The sequence below is a fragment of the Epinephelus lanceolatus genome, chromosome 8, assembly GCF_041903045.1.
Source record: "Epinephelus lanceolatus isolate andai-2023 chromosome 8, ASM4190304v1, whole genome shotgun sequence".
In the NCBI taxonomy this organism is placed as follows: domain Eukaryota; kingdom Metazoa; phylum Chordata; class Actinopteri; order Perciformes; family Serranidae; genus Epinephelus; species Epinephelus lanceolatus.
The window spans coordinates 24,862,378-24,884,510 of NC_135741.1; the positions used below are offsets into that span (position 1 = coordinate 24,862,378).

General features: G+C 42.2%; 1 protein-coding gene across 1 annotated transcript in view; it reads right to left on the reverse strand.

Moving 5' to 3' along the window:
- Positions 1-21,731, reverse strand: part of LOC117258192 (adenylate cyclase type 6) — a 44,066-nt gene extending 22,335 nt beyond the window's left edge. Inside the window, exons 1-3 of the mRNA XM_033628811.2 lie at positions 21,491-21,731; positions 19,136-19,333; positions 18,094-18,985 (exon numbers count right to left, since the gene is read on the reverse strand). Coding sequence (XP_033484702.1) covers positions 18,094-18,984 — 891 coding nt within the window. The 5' untranslated portion in view covers position 18,985; positions 19,136-19,333; positions 21,491-21,731. The remainder of the gene's footprint in view (positions 1-18,093; positions 18,986-19,135; positions 19,334-21,490) is intronic.
- Between the last annotated feature and the right edge of the window lie 402 nt (positions 21,732-22,133).

Below are 22,133 nucleotides of genomic sequence, written 5' to 3' on the forward strand. Positions count from 1 at the left end.
TAATATCCCACTGGACAATTCCATCACGCACAGGCACGCTGGAATGTGCGTGTGCACAAGTCAGGTTTTCACACCAAGGTCCATTCATTCAGAGACAAAACTTATGCCACAGCTTTTATGTACTGATCAATAAAAGATGTTTCCATGACGTTTAGGCCTGTGGCAACTGTACAAGTGTTTCTTTTATTCTTAAAAAAGTTAAACTGTAGAAGCCTTGTCTGTGAGCAGAGCTGACGTGGTCACACGGTGATGAATTTGTGGCTAATATTAACTCCTATAACAATACAGTGAGAGGTGGTAAACTAAGAACTGATAACACACTGTCATTTCTTGAATGAAGGCATTGTCATCACGTAATCAATGTTTGGATTTATCCAGGAGTATTTGAAAAGGCCTGCAATGAAAGATAAGTTCAGATATCCCACCAGCCCTGAGCTCCACTAAAGCTAAAGTTTAAACTTTAAAAAGGCCAGAGTGCTACATCCCATAAGTCAACACACTGACTCAAGGGACCCTGACTGCTGTTGACATGGGGGCTACTCTCCAGCACATGACCTTTGATAGGCATTTTGGAGCTTTTAAAAATGTCTTACAGAGATGAACGTCAAAGCCCAGTCACACACGGCTGTTCGTAGCCGGAAAAGATAATATGTGGTACAAGAGTGGTAAAAATAGACAATACTATGAGACTTTGTTGCACTGGCCCAGATCTAATCAGGGGTTACTATAATGTGTAATCACTGACATAAGGAAGAAGCCATTCCTTATAAAGATAAATGTTGCAGAAGGGTGGGGGTGCCTGTCTTTGCCATCTTGGATCACTGCCATCTCGAATCAGAGCTTTGTTTTTGTCATGGCTCGGGCCAAACCAAAATTGGTCTCAGGCGACCAGTGAGGCCACGAAGTAATCTTTGTGAAACGCTGAAGCAAAATCCGCAAAGCTAAATAGAGCTGGACCCCGGCCGCACATCTGTCAGAAAAACAGATCCCGAATTAATACTTGTACATAAACGCTGTCCAAACATGAGGAAAAATCTCCCAGAGATCCTGGAATTATTGACTAAAACAAACTAAAACCACCAGCTAAATCTACCCACTCCACTTTTCTAATTTGACCAACAAATTTTTCCTCAAATCAAAAGATTATAATGCTCATTTATCCTTCTGGTTCAATATCTCGACCTTCAATTTACTCTCAACTGGCTCAAGTTCAACAGTTCCAATAAGGACAATACGCATCTGACTGGCCCTGATCTTATTTCTTATTACCGTGACAGAAGATCTAACAGGAACAGAGGACTTACTGGCCTCAGAGAAATAAATGACAGCGAGTAGAGGAGAACGACTTTCGGTATAACAGTACACAGATATAACAAATTCTTTGTTGTTGCAGTTACACTGTCATTTGAGAGCTTTGAACAAGGCTGCTCCCTAAAACACAAGCAGCAGGGTCACATGAGCTCACGTTTTAGCCGTCCTAGTACTTTCTTGTGGCTCACTTCACTTGGCTGAATTATACCATGTAACATCCTGGGTTTAGGTTGGCTCTGGGACATTTATTATTTGTCCCTTTCCCCCTCTTTTTCCAAACATATCCAGTCTCTGTGAACTAGAGGGGACAGCCACAAAATAATCTCACGTTAAATGAGTGTGCAACCTCAAGTTTTGCAGAGCTTATATGCACTTTGTGTGACCTATTACTGCTATCTCCTTTCTGATTTTACATTAGGGCTGCAACTACCAACTGATTAACAGTTTGGTATTGAATTAGGCATACATTTGGGGGGGTGGGGTATGTGTGTGTGTGTGTGGGGGGGGAGGGGTTGATCATAATTTCCCAAAGTCCCAACTGAAGTCTCTAGATGGATTGTTGTGTCTGGCCAACAGTTCAAAGCCAGGACATCATCAATTTACCATCATACAGTAAGATCCAGGCTATATTTGGCATTTTTGTTAATAGATTCATCAGCTAATAGATGCTATGCACTGGCCCCACCGATAACCAAACCCCTAAATTTGGTGGCCAAAGCACATTTTGGTGGTACAAATGTAATCTTGGCAACTTAACACAGCCTTCCTTAACTGTGAGACTCCAATAAATTACATTAACATTAGAAAATTAGATAACAACAGTATAAAAAATATATAATTACGTATTTAAATTGAAAACCAAGTTCCGCGTATGGTACATATGTTCTCTCACAGTCTCTTAGTTCACAGTGTATCTTTTTCACACACCCCTCCCCCTCCGTGCCTCTGCCTCATACAGTCTCTCACTCGCTCCCTCCACTCCTCCTACCTTCCCACCCTCCCCCCAAGCACTGTCTGTAATAAAAACATTACAAAACGCAGTAAAAAAAAAAAACTTACAATACATTCTTCAAACTGTAGCCGTCTTTGTCAAAATACATTGGTATTCCTATTATCCTAATTTTTTGTTGCTGTTTCAGTTTTTATCGTCCGCCTTTTGTGTTTCTGGTTCTTCTGTAAGGATCGTGTTCACAGTCTGAGTAGGCTTACTCTCTTTTCCCACCCAAATAAGCACGTGTATGTGGGTTTTTAAACATGGGAAAACCAGTTCAAAACAGGCAACAGACTGCTTTCTCACGGCCAGCAAATGGGTATGCCTTTCTGGTTTTTTTTTTCTCTGTAGTGTCACGTTGGTGTCAGTAGCCCTTTTTACACTGTCAGATTTTTGGCGAATGTTGGGCCGTTTTGCCAAACGAAGAGGCCATTAACCGTTAAGTGACGGGGACGGTAAAGGACTGACTAGCCGCGGCTTCCCTCCTATGTCACTGCTTACATCACACGCTAAGCTACACGATTTGTTACTTGCTCACGCCCCCCATTTTCCCGACAAAGGCGCATTCTGTATAAACAAAAGTAGGCAGGCTGCATTTTTCCGGACTCCCCGATTTTTGTTTTTCCTGCAAATTTGCACAATTCCTATTTAAAAAGGGCTACTGACAGGCTGGAAATAGGTTAGGAAGAAGTAGAAAGCAGCATGGAGGCCAGTGAAAATGGTACACTGGTTACTTATTTTTTTTTAATTTTTATGTATTTTTCTTAAAGTCGGTGCAGATGACATTTTGAACGATGTTTGGGTGCTGCTTGGGTGGAGACGGACAGTATTTTGTGGCAGCCCATCATTACATCACACAGGCAAAGGGGCTAAAAATTAGCGCCTCTACTGTGTCATATTTCCATCAGGGCTGGAGCAGATAAATACCAATGACTAGTGCAGTCCTTTTTCCTGGGAGTGAATGCCGATGGTAATCTTTTCCATTGAATACAAAAGCCAGATATTAGTGGCCGTTAATGGCTTTTTTTGTCCAGTGGGAAAGGAGCTTTAATAAACCCCCGACACACCACTAGCTAGCCAGTGACAGAATGCTGAACTAAAACACATGCATGAATCAGGATCTTTGTTGAAATGTGATGTTGTGTTGGCAAAGGCTTGCAGTATGATATTCTAGGCAATGACAATGAATGATTATCACGTGGTCACATTCTCAAGAGAGACCTGAATGGGGGGGGGGGGGGGCTACAGGGGCTATTTGGTGGCCAGATAGATAGATAGATAGATAGATAGATAGAACATCACTATAGTGGTGGGAGTGACAGTAGTTGCATTAGTAACAGCACAAACCAACAGCTGTCCACTGTCATTCTCTCATTTGAATAATGATTCAACATTTCAAATGTATTAATTAACACATATTAGTATTAATGAGTAGTGGATACAAAACTGTGCTGATGTGTACTCCAGTGTGTGTTTGTCAGTGGTCTTGGCTGCTCAGTGGTTCGGGGTCAGAGTTTGGCTGGACAGACAGAGGAGGGGGGGGAGTGAGGGGGAGGAGTGGGCAGGGCCGGACACAGCACCCTCCTCCCAGCTGTGTCCTCACTAACCCCTCACTTCCTGCCCACTCACACCCTCACAGGCACAGCTGCAATTACAGCGCGGCGGCTGCATGAACACAAGATTTGGTTAATTAGCCTAACGAACCAACCAGGCGACCAGCCCCGTTCACTCCTCTGTTGGCTGCTCCCACTGATTTGAACTGTGTGAGGGAGTCCAGACCTTGAACTGTGTGACTGTGAGCTAAACATCCAGGAATTCCCATTTCAGCTGCTATTGCCTCCATCTCCTTTTAAGCACAATGCACAACATGAACCCAAGGCCACCATTTCACTGTGACAGAGACCGATGTAACAGGAATATTAAGAGATTATTCCAAAATGGGAAAATGTCTGCTGGTGACTCGTACTAAGGCATGTTTTTTTTTTTCTTTTAGCCAGACTGTCTTTAAATACTGAGTAACAGAATTAAGTGCGGGAACACTGAGCTACATTAAATGAGATAGTGTGTGTGTGTGTGTGTGTGTGTGTGTGTGTGTGTGTGTGTGGGCCAGATGCTGGAGCTCCAATAAAAACATAGTTTAGTCTTAATGTCCAGTTATATAAGCATCTGCTAACATTCATTACACTGTTTTAACGGCTGTCCTTCCCTGCTCTGACTCCTCAACCATACACAATATTGACTTTTACTACAAAGTACACAGATCAATACGGGTACAAGAACAACAGGTTATAGTTTAAACAGCAGAAACACAAGAGCAGTTTGGTTACTGCTTCAACCCAAGCTTTGGCTTTAATGAGCTGCGCCGTTGTGGATGAGCTGACACTGAACTCATGCATGTAACACATCTGCCTCCCAGGCCATCTTCGGGAAAAGTCGCATGTGACATGTTTGCAAAGCCTGATACTTCAGCAGCGTTTCTTTGGAATAAAAGCACAGGTGTTGAGTTTCAACACATGGTTTGAAAACTACAAGCTGAGCTGCTACTGTATATGTCTTAGTGTTGTGGCCTTTTGTTTATAATGTCCTGGTGTTCTCTGCTCAGCCCTGAAAGGTTTTACACACCAAAACAAAGAGGAAATGTGATTCAGGCGTTATGAACGTTAAAGAAAATGTAGAGTCTAGCAGCTTTGGCAGCTATGACACTTCATCCCCAACAAAGAAAACAGTGCTGTCTTTCTGCCACCTTAAAAGGAGAGGCTTTTATTTTTTTTACGTGTGAGGAGGGAGCGTGATAAATTAAGACTTTTTTAGCTTTCTGCACACTTCAGTGGGAGGATCCCGTGAAGGCACAAGACAGAGTGCAACTTCCTTTGGATTAACCCTGAATGTGTGAAATTACATCATGGGACCAGGGATCTTGTTATTGTATCTGACGTCATTCACTGAAAATGTGAATAAGACATGCTGTGAGACACGAAGGCTTGGAGCTGCAGACAGGAAAAACTGTCCACACTGACTGGACAAAATCATTAGGGTGATCTGCTCTTTCCATTTAATAAGCTGGTCAGGTGAAAGTCAAAGAGGCAGAGCAGGTTAAAGAGGGTCTGTAACATCTGCGTCATTGGCACAGGGCTTCAGAGGCTTTAGCCGGGAATGTTTTTTATCTAGCCCTGAATCTTTCTGAAAGAGGAAAAATATCTATAATCACCCTGAAATGTAAATAATTCAATTACTGAACATCTTAGCCTTTGCTGCTGTGGCTTCCTATGTGTGTGTGGATGTAGAGAGACTGAGGGAGTGGGTGGTGCTGGGGTAACGTCCTCTCCAAGCTTAGCCAGTCCATCTATAGCCCTCTTGACCTGGACACAAAGCCTACAGTCATCGGATGTATCATGCGCTCATTACATCTTCTGCTCAGCTGCTGTATGTAAAATCACCACCGTAGGGACAGTGGTTACAAAACCTTCATAACAAGCCCACCTTAACTGTCACAGGTGCGCTCCAGTACAAATAGCTATACACCCCTGGTTATCAGGCTCACAGAGCAGCAGTAGCTGACAACACTACACCAAAACGTTATGGTATAAACACAAGTCCCACTAGTGACTTTACTGAGCCACTGGTTGTTGAATAATGTAGATAAGCAAAGCCCAACTAGGCCTTTATATCTGTGATATCTGATGCAGGTGCAATAACAGTACAATTTATATGATGATTGCTTTGTGATAATAAAAAGTGTGTTATGGGAACAATGTTTTAAGCAACAGATGATTTTGTCATGTAAGAATAGATGACATAAGTTAAAGGACATTAGACACTTGGGGAGTTGGTCACACAATTTTAAGAAAAGGAAAATCAAAACACCTGAAATTCCTAAATGTTTGTCCAAATAAACAAATGTGTCCATTCAATCTACTATGATAATAATAATAATAATAATAATAATCATCATCATAATAATAATGTAAAAACAGAACAATGTAAAGTAGTAGAAGTAGCAATTAAACACTGGTGCCATAGCTTTGAGGATTCTCAGCTGCCGTGCAGATGTCCATTTTGTCCAAAGCAACTGTCTTAACATGATTATTGATTATTGATTGTGATTTCAAAATTGATCAAATTTGACAGCTTTAATAGATAGATGGATAGAATAAATAAACACCCACAGGAAAACAAGCTGTTGTACTGTTGTGCTGTTGTATGCGGCCAGGACCGGGAGATCGAGGCTAATCGGAAAGCTGCTGGGGCCAGGTGAAAATGGAGCTGCTGCCCACAGACAGCTAGCAACAACTGGGTAATATCAGTCCTGTGTCCTGTCACAGCTCAGTCATGTCTTACTACATCTAATACATTTTTTAGGGGTGGCAGCTGCCACTGTATGCCACCCGATAGATCAGCCCCTGCATACAATGCAGTAAAGCTAAATGAAATTTAGGTGGTATTGTTTCAGGCATAACAGTGGGGACCACCCAAAAAAAATGAGCGCACACACACGCTCACCTAAGCCCCAGACGGTCCAGGCTTAGTCCCAGTTGTCAACTCCTAGAAACGGCATTGGTCTGTAATGTCTTTGACAATAGATCCATGGCTTGTTCACAGCGGTGTACATTTCAGTCGCAGGAAGGTGTTTGTTCACTGATAGTCACTATGTGTGTTAATTACTGCCTCGCTCCGGTGATGCATTCTCACACCAGCCCGACATATGTTTGGGCTGTTATAACAGTGTAATTGTAACTGGGATAGTGGGATAACAGGACAGTTGGCTGGTGTGACGGTGACCTTTGACAGAGAGCCATTCACCTTCCTGTCACCAGCACTGGGACAGGGTGCACTACACTGAACAGGATCCAGAGCAAAACTGCTCTTAAAAGCCTAGGGGCTTGCATGCCACACAGATCAACATTTAACACTGCTAATGGATTCCTAATATATATCTGTTGGCTGTCCGCCATGGCCGTTCAGCCTTAAATCCCTGTGTTTACTTTTGCAGAGAGCCAAGTTGTTAGTAAACCATGAGCTGTTATTAGAAGCCTGCGCTTCCTCATCCCGACTCGCACAGCTATTATTAGCCCAGCTATTATTTGCCTTATCATCGGCTGTATTTAAGAGCAATATTTCGCTTATCGCTAATCCTAATTGCTCCTACCCGTGGTGGTGGAAGTTATCCGGGTTTGTATCGTTGCCTGTGGTTGTAATACAATAAGTGGATGAGTCACAAACACTCTCCCTCTCTGAGGGGGCGGGGTGGGGAGTAAAGGGGGGATCTATTATTTGAGCCAGTGCATTGTTTGGCACCCACAGCACCTGATGATGGGTTCTCACCATCTGACAGCAGCCAAGTGAGCCGCTCTGATCCATGCAGCTCACGCAGACAGACACAGATCACACACTCCACTTCTCCTGGTCTGTGTGTGTATATGTGTGTGTACAGCATGTGTGAACACTGGACACCGGATTCACTAAATATAAATATGGCAGGGTGTCAAACTTGTCAAGACTTGAGTGCTAACCAAAATCTGTCCACAGAATCTGGTATTGATGAGTGTCAAGTATCAAATGCAACTGATTCTTAGTCCTGTTAGCTTATTGTTTGATCTCATTATGTCATGATCTAAATCAGAGAGCACATTTTTAAAAATCCTATTTAATCTAATGTAGCAAATTTTAGGCTCTATATGTTTCTTTGTTAATGCCGATGTTTAAAGGGGAACACCACGTACATTAAGAACTCTGAGCCACCAGACTCCATTGACGAAAGAGGTAATTTTACTAAGGAGAATACCGGAATTGCTGGTTTAACGCTGCCTGGATCAGTTAGTGTGTAAGGTAAAGCAGGTAAAATATTCCAAATAAAGCGTACTTTAAAAAATGTTTTGAATAGGTGGGTCTTTTAAGGTACTTTTTGCTGCAGCCCCATCTATAGCAGGTAACTGCTTAGCTTCCATGTTGGTAGCTTTTGTTTTTCAAAGATGCTAGTGAAGCAACATGGTACACAAAATAAGCACAGCATTAACATCAGATACGTCCCACCACCAAGATTAACTATATATCTTTGAACATTACAGTTATGGCTGAAAATAACAACAGAAATAAACCGATTTCACGACTCAAATCAATTGCCAGTCATCTACCCAGAAGTGATAGCGTGATGTTGCAGTGCTCGGTTTATTGTATCTCAGTTCTGAAACAGAAAGCGTACCCATATACTCTGAGCATTCCCCTGGGTGCTCTCAGTGTCATCCAGAACATCTTTCCCAATTAACTGTCTATGGCGCAGCTTCAGACTTGATGATGACATCACAAATTTGAGGTTTTAGCACTCTAGTTTTTGGATTTCAGAGAGAGTTGCTCACGATTACTTATATTATTGGAGTGTCTTAGACTATAGGAAGAACATATGGATGTTAAAAGTGTTGTAGTTTTCCTTCAAGAGGTCAAACAAACAGATTTAGCACTTATCTCTCAAACTAAAGCATAAAAAAGTTGTTTTGGTATCAGTTATACAGGCACCAGTATTGATTAAAAAAAAGATATCCAGCCCTAAAAATAAGCCACTGTGAACTCTAATACAAAAGCTGCACAATAAATCTTTTTTTAACTGTCAATGTGATAATAACCTGCGCAATAAACACGTCGTGAAAGACTGCAATATTTCACTCAGGGAGTTAGTTGAAAGAGAGTACCAGTAGAAAACTGCAATTTAAAATGTGACAATCATCTTTTTTTAATTGGTGCCAGTTGTGTTCAGTTAATTGTTCTGTTTGAACAATAAATGAATGTTTTTTTCTGTTTAACAAGCAAATTCTTGTATCACAGCAGTATACAGAAATAAGGCACAACTGAGTACAGTACAGATACCAAAATCAGATATATATCCTGCACATCCAGAGAGATAATACTAAAAAAAGATACAGAGCCAACACGGTGCATTTTCTTTCGGTTTCAATACCACTCAGAGAGCAGAGGGTGTTAGCCTGCAGTTCATGAGAGTATCAGACACAGCCCTTGTCATACTCTCCAAGCAAACATCATAAATAATTGCATAAAGGTTAAAGTAGCCTGTGTGGCTGCTTTGAGGTTTTCCTTAGGTAACACCAATGTTCTGGCCTAAATGCATTATGCACGCCTCGGTCATGCCTGTGACATTTCACTGATTGGTATCTTTTTCACCAGTGTTAAGCAGAGGGATCAGTATGTTTCCACTAGTCCCACATTCGTTGACCCCATAACAATCTGCCAAAGGAACAGGTTTTTCCTCTAGTGTCAGATCAGCACACAATAACAAAAGCACAGATGAGATGTACCTTCGAGACTTCACTCTCTTCTTGACCTGCATGTCAATAGCTCACTCTTCAGGGGACTCCATTTGGGATTTGCCTATCCAAATATATCCTGCTGCACATAAAAGAACAACTTCACTTTAGGTCCTTGATAATCCATGTATGACATCTTGCACACAGGCTGGTTATACATTCTTAGAACCAAACAATGGCACCAAAAGTCACATAATCCCCCTTAAGGCATACAGGCATATGGATGCACAGCTGTTCATACTTAACTTATGGAAATACTGTACATATATCAAAGCAAAACTTCTCTTCCCACAAGAGAGAGTGACATAAGAAAAACACGAGGGACATGTGGCGTCTCACTGGGAAGCACTCAGTGGGCCAACTGAATCTGTTCTGGACCATGTGATGTGTGTGCGTGTGCACTGGCTCGTACGTGTCTGACTTCCAGCCACAGTCTGAGTGCTCGGCGCCACAAGATGAAACCATAACTCAGGTGACGGGACAAAAGTAGACCGATGCAAAGGGGGCATTTTCCACAGGGGGCTCTTTCAAATTTGGAGTTTGAGTACATTTCTAAAATCTCTAGAGATTATGTTCTCTACTCCGCAGCCGACAGGATGAGAAAGCTGTGGGTGACAAAAAGTCTGATGGCAATAATCTGAGAATTGTCCATTAGGATTATTGCACGCTTACACTAAAGGTTACAAACAAAACCTCATGCGACTGGAAGATAAACTGCTGGCTCTGTGTGGTGCATTCATGTGCTGGAGTGAAGATCTGACATTAGAACGTTCAGTGCTGCTAACGAGCAGGAATGTCAGAAAACCAAACATGGGAACAAACACTGATGCCACCAACAGAATAAGAGGAATTTGGTAGCTTCTTCCAATCAAAGGGCTGCTGCGCGTCTGTCAAAACTTGGAAGTAAAACAGCTTCCACAACGTCAGCTGTCAGAGCAGCCCGCAGCAGCAGACTTCTTAAACCAAATGCAGCTAAAGGGATGAAGCATGCAAAATCCCAGTAAGCAGAAATGAAGACGAGGAAATAATGAATTGACCCTTCTGTGGACAAGTTGTAGCACCAGAGTTTCCAGCAACTTGACTCACTTTGCAGTCAGATGTCTTCCGCTTACAGTAATATGATGAAAAGAAGTAATTATGTGAGTGAGATGAAGACAGATGATTTGTTCAAGAGCAAAACTGTATAGACTGTAGGGCCGCAGGAAGACTGTTCTCATGATCTGTTCGTACATATACTTACTAAGAGTAATGCACCAGAATTCATATATAAACTACGTAATCTGTGTATGACTCACAATCAGGACGGCTATGATCATGTGACCAGTGCATCGAGAGGAGTAGAGGCGGCAGTAATATTAAGACAGAAAGTCGATGTAAGGAGGCAGGTTAGGGTGGAGGATGGGTCAAACAAACCTTGGACTTTCCACCAGGAGACCAATGTTGGTGACCGTTTGAAACCAAGAGAACCTTTTTTCTCACACCAATGTTCAGTATGTAACTTTGTGTTTAATACTTAGTATGTAGCATTATGATGCCCAGCCATATTTATTTTCCTAAACCTGACCTACAGAACTTTACTTGCTTAAACTGAATGGCAATAGACACAGCACATTTCATTACACGTAACCTCAAAGTGGTTTACGTTAAAGACAACATATAGAAGAAAACACAAGTACCTATGTAACTTTATGTTAAGTTAGTAACTTTACATTAAGCATGTAATGTGACGATGCCAGCTGAAGGGTTCTAATTTGTTAGATACCATTGTATGAGGATACGTTGATGCACAATATGAGCAAAGTATGTGATAATGTTTAACATCATGATAACAATATTACTTGTGATAAACAGATATTTAAGTGTAATCAGGTCTTGACTCAGACTTGCACACTATCTGTGCTGGTGCAACGTCATCTCTCCTGTATCCAAAATATTACCAGATGGCTGGTACTTTTTTTAGGCACCATTTACTTCCTTTCTGGCTTTCACACTTTCATCTGCACTTGCCTTGTCAACCTTTCCCCCTTCAACCATGCAAAGGAAGATGGCAGCACTGGATGCCTAACTGTGAGGTCTGACTGACCAGAGAGTTAATAGCATGGCATGTGACGGACAAAACAGTACCTACAGACAGAATGTGATTTAACATGTTGGTACTATATTCAAAGCACAGTATTGCAGTCTTTCATGATATGTTTATTGCGCAAGTTGACTGGAAAGTTGACGATTAAAAAACGAACCTAAAGTGGGTTGAGTTTTTTGTTTTGGAGTGAAATCCTTCTTTGCAATGAGAAGAAGATTATAAATATTAAAGTTATCATTTACTGAATAACTACTTAATTCATGAAATAATTCTTAGCTTTGACCTGCAACTTTTACATCATTTTAAAAATATAATGTCTGTTCTGACTTACAGATGGTTGTTTATCATATTAAACTCTTAAACAACAATAGAATAAAGCTAAGTAAGAACAGTCATGATGAGAAAATAATTGATAGTTACGAATTAAACTATATTCCAAAGTCTGCATTGTGACTGAATGCACACACAAACACATTATCCTCACATTATAGTTGTATATGCCATTTTGGTAACTTCTGATGTTTCATAAGTAAGAACAATAATCAATACAGCATTCCAAAATCTCTAGAGGATAATTTTGAAGGAATTGCATGTTTCAAGAAGAGCTGCCAAAGACAGGCCAGCAAGTAGTGAAATAAATGGTTCATCATGTTGATTTTTCTCTGTGAGGAAGAACACTTGTCAATAATTTCTTGCCAAGCCTACATGAAATGATGCTCATCTCAAACAAGCAAAACTTGACACTAATATGATACTTCTAGGGGAAACAGTGCCAAGAGGGAAAGAGAGAGAAAAATGTATTCACAGAAGAAATTAAATATTCTGGCTAACTATGAGAGTTCACTATCTTTCCACCATTGGTGTGTATTCAGGTTGGTAGCTACCACCGAGGACACGAAGGTCAGGACTAGAGTGCAGCCCTCGTCACTCCTGTCTGAGTCAAAATCTTTCATTCGCCACCTGTACGAATGAATGAGGTCCCTCTGGAGACTGTTCCTGTAGGACAGTGGAGGCACTTCAAGTGAGCAGCAGCAGTGTAACTTGCCTCTTCCTGAGAGCAGTTATAACTTCATCTCTCTGTAGTTGTCAGAGGAGGCCCTTCAGAGCCAGGCAGTGAAATGTGGACATCTATGGAAACAATCCCCATGAGTAGCGTGAGCTCAATCTCAGCCCGTTGAGAAATAAAAGGCCACTCCATCTGAGGGGGATTTTGTGAGAATGGAATTATGACTCAGAGAAAAAGAGGGAGAAAAGTGGAAAGAGAGAAGAGACTGGCAGCTCTTTTACAGCCGGGTGCGTCAGCCCAGCATTATTTCACACTTTTCATCTGTGGCCATCCTCTTGTCACCACTCTAACCTCCACAACCTCCCCCCCACACACACACACGCCTCCCCGGCTTCATCGTGGAGGTCCCTAACAAAGACCACTTTTGTGCTCGTCGTCATCGGTCTCACATCTTCTCAGCTCTGATCCTGCATGAACATCTCCGTAGGGAAAACACAAATAAGGAAAAAACAAGAGATAGCTGGAGGATGATGAGGTCCCAGAAGAAGAAACCAGCTTTCCCAGATCAGAGAGTCTGGCCATGTGACGCCAGGAGCCACAGAGTTTGTGTGAGCTGACGTGTGTGTGATAGAGATGGTGTGACAGACTGAATGGAGTCCTTCTGTATTCATAAAACTGCGAGTGGTTTGAAGCCAGACTAAGTGATACCTGTTGAGACTGAGCGCTGACTCTGCCACATACTGTGCTGCTCTTTTCTTGAGGGTGAAAACAAAGAAATTCCTCTTAGTTTCTAAATATTTATGTACAGATGAGTGTGATATGGCTGATAACAGCATTACACAACCCCAAACAAACCGGACATCTTGTCTTCAATCTCTATTACAACCCTACGAGCCCCAGGAGAGAGTGAGACGAACAGTGCGAGGCCCATGTCCCATCACTGATTGCTCACAGAACTGGAACGCACTGTGTTGGGGGTCCAAGCCTGCAGGCAGGGCAGCAGTCCATCATCATCAGAGGACCAATTCAACCAACCAGGGCTAGAGTGCACAGAGGCAACAGACCAGTGTGCCTGTAGTCACCCTGTCTAGTCTGGGGCATGGGTACTTAACACACAAGCTCACTAGACCAGTAGAGTTATGTCAATATTGCCTTATTCAGAGTGGCTCCACATTCATCTGGTTGCTTAATAGTGACGGTTGGTAGAGAAAACCAATCACATGATGTCTCTGGAGAGTTATAGAGTTCAATCCATGTGTGTTTTTAGAGTTATTTTGTGGCACTGACTTCAAACATGACCACGTCAAAAGGGAAACATCATGTAGTTAAGTTTGTGGCACAATTCTTTTATTCTTCTCCTCTGAAACAGCATGTAGGCCATTATGGGACACCCCACTGAAAACTGTTCAAATGAGATTCTTCCACTACACTACACAGCTCTTACTGGCAGGCTGACCTATGGCACCAATTAAATGGCACGAAAACTGTAGGATACATACATTAATAAGGTGAATAACCCTTTTTCATAGTCATAGCTGTCATATTGGATTCTATTGTTCTTTTGTTATTATTTGTTATTATTTTCTCAGTTTTCTAAGTGAGCCATGACAGTGTGACAGTGAGCCTGCACACACAACACCAGGACAATAATACTCAAGCAGCTAAACAGAATCCAACCATCATTAAATGTATTGTTTACACCTGTGTAACGATGGGTTTGAGAACCTTTTCCAAATGGTCCCATCCGTCTCAATCGTAAACCTCCGAGATAATCAATTCTTTTTTATCAGTGCAGGTGTTTTTTTTATTTGTGACAACGCAAACAATGACGTAAGAGTTTGTCATTTATCTACACTGTTGGAAACCTGCAACAAGGGTCAAGGCGTGGAGGATGAAACAGTCCAAAGCCTGGCAACATTCAACAAATATGCAACAGCACTGTTTGTACTGTCTGTAAAATGGTTTTTTTCTACTCTTTTTCTACACTGTGTTCAGACTCTTGTATAATAATAAAACAGTTGCCATGATGCTAAAACCCTATAGGACTACTTTTTTTTCCACATAGAAAACTCATCACAAATCAATAAGGGAACTGATTAATCGTACCGATAAGCAGAATCTATAACAGCATTGGTATCAATGAAATCTTACTAATTCCCATTGTTACACCTGTGCTTTTTCTACTGTGACGTGTCCATAGGTCTTCAGTGTGAATGTTCTGTTGTATCAATGAACGTGACTGGGTAACAGTTAAAAAACTACATTTTAAAGGTTTGGTGCTTAAATGATAACTTGATTTTCAATACTAGATAAACAGAAAAATGACCATTTAAAAAATCTTTGATGGCATCTGTCGAGGGAAAATGCTAAACATTCACTGGTTCAAGTCTCTAAAATACCAGGGTTTGCTTTTTTTCTGTTTTATATCATTCTAACTTTAATGGTTTTGGGTTTGGATCAAAACAAGCAATTAGGAACATGTGATGTGCATTTTTTATTTACATTACAAGTTAATGTTTTTAATGAAAGTAATGGTTAGTTGTTGTTCTACAAAAGGTCAGCCATTCCTTCTGTTTTGCAGGTTCATGAATAGTTTTTGAATCCCTGAGCACAATTTCATAATACAATCTGAGACAGCGTAAACCTCAGTAACACACTGAACATAAAGACAGAATCAGTGAGGATCTGACCGCACATACAAGAAGAATAAACACACAAAACTAATGAAGAAATAACTCCAATGTGTTGGGAGCTGAAGCCATAATAAAAGTCTAATTCTGCTTTTATTTTTTTTTCCACAGCCTCCAATACGAAGACGTAGTCATCCTGTTTTCCATCGAATTCATTGCACAATCCGAGTATCCCACCCCACCCTGTTTCATTTTACTACAATAGCCTCCTTGTTTTAGGGAATTGCGGCCTGAATGGCACCATGCTACATTATCATGATATTCCTCCACGATGCAGCTAAACGGGCTCATTCAACCCAGATGACCTTCCACAAACCCCAACAGAGTTGCCAATAGCTGCCCTACAGCACAAAACATAGGCTCATTAAAAATCTCATTTGAAAAACTGCCGAGATCTACAGCACCATCTACTTTTAGTACGGCACCTTTGACATGGAAAAGTGGTTGAAGAGTCTGTACAATGTTTGTCCTATATTGATGGGAAGAGAAAGTAGGGCGTTTCCACTTGTGAATACAGTAACAACATTGTGCTCAATTGTATGGTGATAATAGTGGGCCCTGACTAGCACGAGTCTGAGACTTGTGTCTTGTTTTCTCATGAATATAAATGTTCACTTTCATTTTCAGAGATGGCTGTATGTTGAGCAGCAACTACAGTCCAAAAAGACACATCAAGACAACATTTTTTACAGCTACTGATTGACTGATTCACATTTTTCAAGTCTGTCTTAAAACAATACTCACATGTCCAAACGTACAGTATATGAGATATAGGCTGCTGTTATTGTTCTTCCTGTCTGTACTAGCTATGAAAAGACTTCATGTGACTTCAGTGTGATGGGAAACAAAATCCACAGCTCTTGTTTTGTTCAAAAATGCATTGTGCTCAGCCAAAACTGATAAGAGACTGTCAGAGTTACACAAATCAAGTCAGTATCTTAAAGTCTGGGTCTTTTCAGTACAAAATTCCCTTCAATATTTCACACAAAAAAGACAGTAACATTGGAAGATGTCTACTTGATTTATTTACCTCAGACTGCTGACTATAGCTGATCCTGTGCCAATTAAGTTCATGTCACACGCACAGTGACACAAATGATAATCAACTATTGTTACATCCGCTGCAACCTGTTCTTATTCGCATGAATGAGACACTTTGTCACGTCCTCTTGTTTGCGACTTTTCAGACCCTCTTAGTGCCTTTATTTCTAAAAAGCAACTAGTGACAAATTTAGCAACTTGGTTGGATTTTACTTGTACAAAAAAGCTCTGTCCTGTAACCTGGAGCACTTTTTTATTTTGAGATTTGTTTGAGTGAGAGCGAGAGAAGGTCCTGTAGCCTGGTGCAGTTTCAGAGAAAATGTAAAAGTTGGTTAAGGGTCAATGTTTTATTATGAACATACAACTGAATTTTAATCGTAGAAAAGTTACCAAATGTTTTGTATGCTGCCAACTGTAGCTCTTAGAAAGAAAGAAAATCGGAATCGACCAGAATCTGAATCCCCAGCAGAATTGTTCCAATAGTGATAGCAGTACCTGGATCAGGTTAAGTACACAAGTCTAATTTATTAATTAACTTTAAAGTAGTTTCACATCTGGATAAAAATGGCAGTTTTCTCAAATTTGTTTTTTGCTACTGTAAACAGCACCCTACACAGCAAGTCGCACTGTGCAGCCACTGACAGCTACCGTTTTAGAGTGGCGAAGAAGAACTGATTACTGGTAAAAAGGGTAGCCATTAGTACAATGTCAAACTAGATATTAAAAATGAAATTCTATGGCATTTGTTCTCTGTATTTCATCGTGTTTTACAAGTGGTTCAACCTGAAAGATGCCAATGATAGCAATTATTTCACATCTATGCAGGATTAGAAGGGTTTTTTTTAGTGCAATGGTACGGATCAGTTCTTGGTATCAGCCAATAGGAATCAGAAGGAAAAATGGTATTGGAACATCTCTTATTGGCAAGTCAGACAAAAATCATTGTTTGCCAAAAAATTGCAATCAGTGCATCTCTACATTCTAACCTCAGAGAATTTGCCAAATAGATGGGATGACTATTTCTTTGATATCTCTTGTTGTATGAGAGCATTGTGGGCAAAGTTGCAATTCAGTGAGCAGAAATGCTTTGTGGCAATATGTGATATTCTGCGTCAGTTTGATGAAGTAGATTGATTTGTCAGATGTCAGGTCTTTGTGTATTATTTCATCTATGAACACCTTCTCAACTGAATTTCCAACAAATGTACAATTTCACTATCAGAGCTACAACTCACCATTATTTTCATATTTAATTAATGTGTTATTTGGTTTTTCTTTTTCTATAAAATGCCAAGAATTTGTGAAAAATCACACCACAATTTCCAAGACCCCAACCTCCCCAACCAAATTTCTTGTTTTCTCAAACAGTCCAAAACCCAGAGATATTCAGTTTACAATTATAAGAAACAGAAAAAATTAGAAGTAGTTAGATTTAAACTCACATACCTGCAAATGTTTGCTTGATATGTGACTCAAACCATAACTGTCCGCTCTACTCATAATACAGATGTTGGTATCGCAATATAAAATTAAATGTACCATGATAGAAAAACATCCATATCACCCACACCTAACAGACCCAATCAAATCTCCCTCCATTATTTTTTGTGTTCTGTGTTTGTGTTTTTCTGTTCCGTGATATTTCTGCTCTCACTCACCTGTTTAAAAACGAACTTGTACTCTTGGTTGAGCTGCCAGGAGGTCACTAGGTGTATGGTGGACAACACAGCTCCGCTAACCACAGCAGCTCTCATTCTGACTGGCAGCAGCGTGTAGATGATGTAGATGAAGAAGACCGTCCACCAGATGCCCTCTGAGGCACTGGGGGGGTACACCCTCAGCACCCCAAATATCTGCACTACAATCAGCACGCCGATCACAAGGTAGCTCACAATCCACATGTAGTCCTGGTGGAAGCCGTTGCGGTTGCAAACCACCATCATGGCCAGGAAGAGAGCCATGGCCACAGAGAGTACTGAGACGTAGGCCACATCGGGGGTCGTGTGGATACAGTGGAAGGCCAGCATGACCGCACAAACCACCACCAGCACCCCCATCAGCATGGTCAGAGAGCTCTGGTTGAGTCTGAAGAAGTAACGCTGGTACAGACGCTCCAGCTTGGCTGACTGAAATTTCTTAGATTGGAAAACCCACACAATCCGCATCCAGCAGTCTACTGCAGTCATCGCCTTGCAGCCGCCCTCTGCTGATTCCTCTAATTCATCCTCTTTCCTGCCCTTCAGCTCGCCATCTTCAAAGCCCAGGTCCACTGCCTTTAGACCCAGATCCCCACCACCCATCCTCTTCCCATAGTGGTCCTCCTGCCAGCCACAGCGCAAGCCATAGCTGCCCCCGCTGGTGCCTGCTCCGCAATGGTAATGCTGGGGGGCTGCATTAGGGAGCTCCAGGTCCTCAGGGTCTCTCAGACAACTCATGTAGTGTGGGTTGCACAGCGACGAGCTGTCCTTCCTCTTTTTGCCATTGCGCTCTCCCCATGCTGTCTTTCGCTCATCCACTCTGCCTACAAAGAGGCCTCTGGCCCACGACATCCTGAACAGAACACAGGGACGTTAAGAGAACACACAGATGGAAAAGCTTCTCATTAAAACGCTGCTGATGTTGAGGCATTTAGTCTGAACATCCAACATGCAAAATGTCAGTTTAAGAGATAATGGCATGGAGAGATGAGGATCCTCTCACCTGTGTGGGCTTTATAGTGTGTAGCAACACTGCGCTCTCTGGCCAGGCCACTAGTTTATCCCAGCAAGCACACACCATGAGCTCAGACTGGCCCGAGGCATCAGAGGTGTGTCTGTGTTTGAGCCGTCCTTCTTTGTAGAAACAGTCAGTGTGTCAGCCCTATACACCACCAAGTGCCTTTATAGACCACCTGTTTTCCTGTGAAAACACACAAACGATACACATGATGTTGAGCTAACATTGCCTGAGGAGATATCACCTGAGGGTCAACATCATAATGGACACATGAACACCAAGGAAAACACTTATTTGAATTGCATCTGTTGATGGGATGACTGTCTCGTGTGCATGTCTTTGAGCATGACTCTCTGGCAGAAAGTTTGACAATCAATAGCGGAGACAGGAAATAATATCTAGCAAATGGCTTGTCCGCTCCACTCTCGCTCATCACCTTCCCCCACCACCCTGGGCTGGGACAGTATTACCATGGAAATGATTTTCTGTTTTGTTTGCAAAACACTGAATTGTGACAACAAAATCTCCTCCAATTATTACCTCATGCTGCGGGTGCCACTGGTCAATTTTGCCATCAAGCCATAAAGTTAAACAGTCCTATTTCAACAAAACTCTCCGACTGCTGTTTTTTGAACACACGCAGTGGGGGGGCTTTTGGAGGACACTAACAACTCTTCCTGGTGGATAGCACTCTGCTCTGCTCTATCACTGCAATCTGCCCCTAACATCTTGAGTGGGCAAGAATGGGTGTGCTCTATTTGACAACAAAGGCCTACTGAGTGGGCACCATCAGAGATCAAGAGCTCTCCAGTCCGGATTAAATTGTCCATGCTTCCCCCATTAGCTTTGATGACTCACTATAGCTGTAGCTGGCTCCTGGCAGCACATGTCAAGGACACTGCTAACCTCTAAACTTAATAAGCAAATCTCTGCCAGGCGGACTGAGGCTGAGACAAACAGTGGGAAGGAAGCACATGAACTGCACACATGGCCGTGTTTACAATCAACAGCATCTTGTAATGTGAGTTGCTCAACCAGCACAGACAAAAAATCTAATTTAAAGGGTAATTTCAGATAAACATTGTCTCTGGATTGTGACTAAAATACATATTTTAAATAAATATTACTTCCTAGATAGCTTCAATTAATTAAACTCCTTCTGATAATAATCTAGTAATAAATAGCCCTACAAGCATCATGATGTTTCACACAGAGAGCATCACTTTAGCACACTGACCCAGTGTGGAGTAATGCAAATATATGACCACTCCACCTTCTGCTCCGAGATTACAGGCTTCCTGCTGCAATAACCTTAATCCTCGACTCACCTTTGATACATTTACGACAGGTCAGGCAGCGGCATGCGGCTCTTATGTAATACAATCTGTACATGCATGCATCTGCCATTGAACATAATCTGTACCACATATGGGCCGATTTGAGTCAGCCATCCTGCATGCGCTACAAATTAAGGAGATGTTGATGCGTTCACTCACATTTCAGAATAGATTAACAACATCTTGCTTCCCTTCTCCCTGCACATGATACTCACCAGCAGCCCCCCTGTCACCACTGCTAATACAGGCCTGATGTCAAAAAACATGTTTAGCAGTTACACGTGTAGGCCCAGGCTGTTTGGATGCGGGCAGTCGGCCGAAGCGCATTACATAACAGGACGCTCCAAGTAGCCTACAGGCGAAGTCGACAGCTCTCCGTGTTCAAATAAACCACACTACACATGGAGACACTGTACCACTGGGTAGCCTCAAGTCAGCCTGGAGTCTGTGGGCTGCAGGAGAAAGTGCAGCTCGACACACATCGCCGCCTTTACCAACTTATCAGGAGTAAAACATTCCGTCGGGCAACTTCAATCTTGGCACTGAGTCTCCTGATATCGCAGGGATGTGCAGTCCAGCTCTCAGGACTAGTGTACAGTGATAATGGGCTCTACATACTGGGCCTGTCTCCCTCTATATAAACGTCATTATGTTTAGACTCCAAACAGGTCACCGGGCGAGAAGGAATTGGCGAGACTGCTGTGGGCCAGCATGCAAAATGTAACACAGCTGATTTGTATCTTAATCGCGGTTTAGAATAAAATAAAGAAGTGTATGTGAATTGGCTGTTCCTGCATAAGGACCAGTGCTTAGTGTGTGTACAGTCCTGCAGGACAGTTCAGGCTGCCGCCGCAATCGTCACAGCAAAACACTGTAGTACAAGTCAGCTGTTGGACTGCTGTATCCTCTTACTGCGTTTCAGTTTAGCCGAGCCGCAACAAATTCACATTGTGCAGAGCCCAAACACAGCCGCGGGAAAGCTTGAGATAGGCAGCGTACTTACCATTGGACATCCTCGTTACATGAGTAACTGTAACACCGCAGTGGAGCTCCAGTTTAGCTCCGCGTTCAGTCTCCACGCAGCCGCCGTCACGCGCTTCAGATGCGGGTCTGGCCCTCTGGATGAAGGTACAGAGGGAAGCGAGGAAATAACTGCGAATCTAGCAGGACAACCTTAGCTCTTCACAGCCAGAGCTACAGTGCATTCCCACTGCTTCGACCTCCCCAACTCCCTCTCCCTCTATCGCTCTTTCTCACACACACACACACACACACACACACACACACAGGCTGTACACACTCACACAGGCTGCATTCGTGAACACAGGAGTCCCCCTAGAGGTGGCACGAGTGTGTCACCTTTGCTGCAATGTTGTCCAACTTTTGTTTTCTCACTTTCACATCACTCTACAAAGTCACCCAAATAATACCACACCACACACATTGGAAACATTACGCATTTTTATTTTCACTTGGCAGAAAACAACATGAAACTCAAGTAGTGCCTTCACACAGCACGCCCAGACATTGTTATGGCACCACCTCGTGGAGAAAATGTATGATCACTGCCCTACAACAGTCACACTGAAACTACTCCACATCCTTTTCTGTGAAGTGTTTACATTCATGAGAGGTTAAATGATAAA